The sequence below is a fragment of the Haliotis rufescens genome, unplaced genomic scaffold (genome assembly GCF_023055435.1).
Source record: "Haliotis rufescens isolate VD_foot unplaced genomic scaffold, xgHalRufe1.0.p SCAF_21, whole genome shotgun sequence".
In the NCBI taxonomy this organism is placed as follows: domain Eukaryota; kingdom Metazoa; phylum Mollusca; class Gastropoda; order Lepetellida; family Haliotidae; genus Haliotis; species Haliotis rufescens.
Genome location: NW_025963902.1, coordinates 1,424,958 through 1,431,078, shown reverse-complemented (window position 1 = coordinate 1,431,078; position 6,121 = coordinate 1,424,958). Strand labels below are relative to the sequence as shown.

Sequence of the window (6,121 nt, the reverse complement as noted above, 5' to 3'; positions counted from 1 at the left end):
GCGCATTCCAGGAAAACTTCGTAATGTTTGTGAGAGAGGGAAAGCGATTTTGAAGCACAGAATTAAAGAATGACATTATATGATAAAGAGGTTATCACGCTTGTGTGTTTGGGGATGGTAAATGTCCCGTATTAGGAATAAACACGATGTATTTAGCTAAATACAATGTTTATTCCTAATGCAGGATATTTAAAATTTACCATCCCCAAACACACTCGCGTGATAACCTCTATATCTCTACAGCTGGTATACCGTTCTTCCAAACTACCTTAGTATTTTTAGATAAATTAATCTACCAATATCATGACATAGACTAACATAGGAACAAGCAAAAATGAAAGAAAAGGGGAGTCTTGTGGAAGAAATGGAGTCCCAGATGATTGAGACTCAAGAAATAGTCAAGGAAAATCTTCAAAGATCATCCCAGTGTCGGAAGCAGTATTATGATCGCAAAGCTCAGGCTAAACCATTTTTATCCATTGGTTTTATCCAACAATGTGTTTGTTGTTCAACGCCGCTCTCATCAATATACGGTTTTGTCCTAGAGCGAGTGAGTGAATGAGTTGGGTTTAACGCCGCTTTTAACAGCTTTCCAGCTATATCACGGCGTGTCAGCCTAATGTGGTAGGGTAGGAAACTCGGTCCTCGATAACTTAGAAACATAAATAGAGAATACTACACTCATTCTCGTTAGATACCATAGAAAGTTCACGAGTTTCGTAAAAATGGTATCTAACGAGAATGAGTGTGGTATTTTATTTATTACCCACATTAAATATATATTTAAGTGTAAATACATAACAACTTTAGTTCGTTGACCGACCAAACTGAAACCGGTTGCAAAATCTGGTTGCGCATGAATATTGATATATGCTCAAATATGGGCATTGTTGACAAACAAAACAACACCGACGCTCAAGATCCTTATGGACGAAATTCTTCAACTTAAGGTAATTCAAGCGCCATGTTGTTAGTACGAAGGACACCTTTATGAAAATTTGAAAAGTCACATTAGCGCCGCGCTTTGAATATCGGACTAACAGTCGGCCACTCGCACTGCCGGTGTCCCGTCTGTGCAATCAAAATGTGTCAGTTTCATTGATCTATCAGCAGAATTTATATCATCGTACCAGAGGGAAATCAGAGTGTTCGCCAAAGACATTCATGTTAACTGTACCACCCTATACTGAAGACGTGAAAATCAACAAACTCAAGTCTGCTTGCATGTCAGTGACAGCTTCGAACGATCGAAGGGCAAGGTCACCACCGGAATAAGAAAAGACAACCTTGATCTGGGCCTACTCACAGCGTTTTACGCTAGAGATAGGGAATGTTATTGTTCACTTTTGGGATGTTTGGGGACACAAAATCAGAAGTCAGGCACACTTCCACGGAGCTTTCGAATGATTTGTATCAGAATTGTTCACTTTTGGTGATATGGTAGTGCAGTCGTGTACGTTCATTCATGAACAACATCTCCCGAAACAGCGCCACAAAATACGCTTCGAAGGGGACACTGAAGGCACAAACGGATCATCCCAAGTAAGGCTAAATATCTGTCCAGATAGTTTAAACATACTTCATTTCACAACGCTTATACCTTTACGTTAAATCAAATTGAAATTTGCGAAAGTGGTCGGGTGCGTCACGCTCATGGGGGCCCTCGCTCTATTGATCGGTAGTCAATATTGTAAATAGATATCGCTCGATTATATAATGTTTGTAGAAGCTCTATGCATAACTTATATTGAACTGTGACTATTTTGTTTGGTTTAATAAAGTGTTTGTAAATATCTCTCGTTCTCATTAATTTCTTCAGTTCTGCCTTGTGGTTGCAAAATGAATGACGTCTCGCGATTTTTATGAATGAAAAAAGTAGTCCCGGTGTGACAGAGGTCACGGTTATCAAATCAAAATGAATAAAACAAGGTCAACCTTGTACGACACACGTGTGACGTACGGATTTAGTATCTTACCACCTGTATCTTTACCCCGTGGGTAATAATCGGGGCGAACCCACAATCATAGTTTTCTGGCGTGCCAAAGGGACGCAACTCTGCACATCGAATCGCCTTAGACGACAGGGACCCCCTGGCCCCCTTATCCTACAGTTGTTTGGTGGGTTTGTTGTTTAACGCCGCAGTCAGCAATATTCCAGCTATATATGACGGCGGTCTGTAAAATAATCGAGTCTGGACCAGATAATCTAGTGATTAATATCATGAGCATCGATCCGCGCAATTGGGATCGATGACATGCATCAACCAAGTCAGCGAGTCTGACCACCCGATCCCGTTATATAATAGTCGCCTCTTACGTCAAGCATACTCGCCTTTTACTGCAAGCATGGTATGCTGAAAACTTATTCTACCCCGGAACTTCACAGGTGGATTAAGATAATAAAAAATCGGACAAGAAAATACCAAATATATCGTACATTTGTCTTTTTCTCAGAAAAACATAGGTTTTAGATTCAAACAAGGGGGAGAAACGAGCATTGCCGTTTTGTCTAAAAACTGTGTTGCCTTAATGGGTACATCCGTTTTCGACTGTTGCCGTTCACAGTGTAAACATCGATCACCTACAAAGGTCATATTTGTAACAGTTCAGGAAGTAGCAGGCAATGGAGAGGTTGTGGTCAACTGTGGAGAAGTTGTTGTCTCCGGAGACGGCGGGGGTTATAAAAGAGAAGGCAGGAGAAGGGCTTGAGTTAGTTGTCAGGCTGTCAACGGATTACAAGCTCGTCCTTGTCGGGGCCGGGGCTGTCGTTGGGTTGTATTGGTGAGTTGTGGTAGTATCAAGTATCAATACTATCATACGTCTGTTGCGTCGTTAAGTCGAAATAACACATGTTATGGAAGCAGACTCTATATATAATGCTCTGGGTACACCTCGATGCAAAAAATGAAATGGTGTGATTAAAATTTTACTTCAATTAGCATTGAATCCCTGTATATTTTCTGTGCAGTGACCAAGAAATGTTATTGTGTCTTGCGCAATTTCACAACCGATTTCACTGCAGGGGATATCAGAGACCATATTTGGTCACTGCAGACATGCAGTGTAAAATCGCACTGTTATAACCTGTTTCGGTACACTTGGTAGCTTAAAAATTAGTCCTTGAAACTGGGCTTCAAGTGGCCTTTTATTACCCCATAAATCTATCAAGTCTGTTTGACAATGGGCCAATTTTCTAGGTTGGTTTAATTATGCGTCATGATATATAGGGGGGTCACTGTTTGATATGGGCCGGGCTCTCAGGCTGATATTGATATGGGGGTCTTGGGTTGAAATGGGGGTCTCGGGTTGATAGGGGATCTTGGTTTGATAGGTGGGTCTCATGTTGATATGGGGGGTCTTGGGTTGATATTGGGGTCTCGGGTTAATATGGGAGTCACGGGTTGAAATGGGGGTCTTGGGTTGAAATGGGGGTCTTGGGTTGAAATGGGGGTCTTGGTTTATTAGGGGTGTCTCATGTTGACGGGGGTCTCGGGTTGATATTGGGTGTCGGGTTGATATGGGGGGCTGATGTTGACAGGGGGGTCTCGGGTTGATATGGGGTCTCATGTTGACAGGGGGGTCTCATGTTGACAGGGGGGTCTCGGGTTGATATGGGGTCTCATGTTGACAGGGGGGTCTCATGTTGATATGGGGTCTCAGGTGATATGGGGGTCTCGGGTTGATCAAGGGTAGGATATGAAAAGTGCCATAGGCCTATAACAATATTTTTATCATATTCCATAATAAAATGTAAAATGTGTTTCTTTTGCAAGAGAATGCAAAACAGTCTAACCTTGTTTGGAAGACATTGTCATGGGAAAGCAAGATGAGCAGACAATGCACTAAGGGACATAACTCCAATTTCTTACCATTATTACACCCCCTGTAATATGACAGTTTCTATCTTGCCTCTTTTGGACATGGAAAATGCAAATGCATTGACAGGCATATTATACAATTTCACTTTATGGCTATAGTCTACTACTATGGCCATACCTGAAAACACAACCCGTTAAGATCTTACGATAATAAAGCAATCCATGCTTGCCCGAAGCGGTGTCTAGGCTTGTATCCCTATTCCGTAAATGGCTGCTCATGATGTCAATCACTGAATTGTGTGGTACAGATTAATTATTTACAAGCGGCCGTCACATAGCTGGAATATCGCTGAGTGGGGCAGTAAACAACAAACAAACAAGCCTCAAAACACTGTCCACTCGTTCACACAGACCACTCAATCAGACAGTCCGCTCACTCACACAATCCTCACTCACACAGTCCACTTACTCACATAGTCCACTCACTCACACAGACCACTCAATCACAGTCCTCTCACACAACCCACTCTCACACATGCAGTTCACTCACACAGCCCACTCACTCACACAGCCCATGCACTCACTCACACAGTCCACTCACTCACACAGCCCACTCCCTCACACAGTTCACTCACACAGTCCACCCTATCACACAGTCCATTGACACAGTCCCCTCACTCACAGTCCACTCACTCATACAGTCCACTCATTCACACAGTCCACTCACACAGTCCACTCACTCACAGTCCATTGACATAATCCACTCACTCACACAGTCCACTCACACAGTCCACTCACACAGTCCACTCACTCACAGTCCATTGACATAGTCCACTCACTCACACAGTCCATTGACATAGTCCACTCACTCACACAGTCCACTCACACAGTCCACTCACACAGTCCACTCACTCACAGTCCACTGACATAGTCCACTCACTCACACAGTCCACTCACTCACAGTCCATTGACACAGTCCACTCACTCACATAGTCCACTCACACAGTCCACTCACTGACACAGTCCATTGACATAGTCCACTCACTCACACAGTCCACTCACACAGTCCACTCACCGACACAGTCCATTGACACAGTCCACTCACTCACACAGTCCACTCACACAGTCCACTCACTCACACAGTCCACTCACACAAACAGTCCACTCACACAGTCCACTCACTCACACAGTCCACTCACACAAACAGTCCACTCACACAGTCAACTCACTCACACAGTCATCTCACTCACACAGTCCACTCACACAGTCATCTCACTCACACAGTCATCTCACTCACACAGTCCACTCACACAGTCCACTCACTCACACAGTCCACTCACACAGTCATCTCACTCACACAGTCCACTCACTCACACAGTCCACTCACTCACACAGTCCACTCACTCACACAGTTGATCACACAGTCAATTCACTCACACAGTCCACTCACTCACACAGTCCACTTACTCACACAGTCCACTCACACAGTCTATACCCCCTTGTTTCAGTATTCCCCCTTGTTTCAGTATCCCCCCTTGTTTCAGTATTACCCCCTTGTTTCAGTATTCCCCCTTGTTTCAGTATTCCCCCTTGTTTCAGTATTCCCCCTTGTTTCAGTACCCCCCCCCCCCCCCCCCCTTGTTTCAGTATTCCCCCTTGTTTCAGTATCCCCCCTTGTTTCAGTATTACCCCTTGATTCAGTATTCCCCCTTGTTTCAGTATCCCCCTTGTTTCAGTATTCCCCCTTGTTTCAGTATTCCCCCTTGATTCAGTATTCCCCCTTCTTTCAGTATCCCCCCTTCTTTCAGTATTCCCCCTTGTTTCAGTATTCCCTCTTGTTTCAGTATTCCCCCTTGTTTCAGTATTCCCCCTTGTTTCAGTATCCCACCTTGTTTCAGTATTCCCCCTTGTTTCAGTATTCCCCCTTGTTTCAGTATTCCCCCTTGTTTAAGTATTCCCCCTTGATTCAGTATTCCCCCTTGTTTCAATATTCCCCTTTGTTTCAGTATTCCCCCATGTTTCAGTATTCCCCCATGTTTCAGTATTCCCCCTTGTTTCAGTATTCCCCCTTCTTTCAGTATTCCCCCTTGTTTCAGTATTCCCCCTTGTTTCAGTATCCCCCCTTGTTTCAGTATTCCCCAATGTTTCAGTTTTCTCCCTTGTTTCAGTATCCCCCCTTGTTTCAGTATTCCCCCTTGATTCAGTATTCCCCCTTGATTCAGTATTCCCCCTTGTTTCAATATTCCCCGTTGTTTCAGTATTCCCCGTTGTTTCAGTATTCCCCGTTGTTTCAGTATTCCCCC

The 6,121-nt window shown here is 43.8% G+C and overlaps 1 protein-coding gene across 2 annotated transcripts in view; it reads left to right on the top strand.

Moving 5' to 3' along the window:
* Positions 1-2,563: 2,563 nt before the first annotated feature.
* Positions 2,564-6,121, top strand: part of LOC124116440 (cytochrome P450 3A24-like) — a 28,146-nt gene continuing 24,588 nt past the window's right edge. For both annotated transcript variants that reach the window (XM_046477773.2, XM_046477772.2), the window contains exon 1: positions 2,564-2,781. In XM_046477773.2, the coding sequence (XP_046333729.2) occupies positions 2,624-2,781 (158 nt within the window). In that variant the 5' untranslated portion in view covers positions 2,564-2,623. The remainder of the gene's footprint in view (positions 2,782-6,121) is intronic.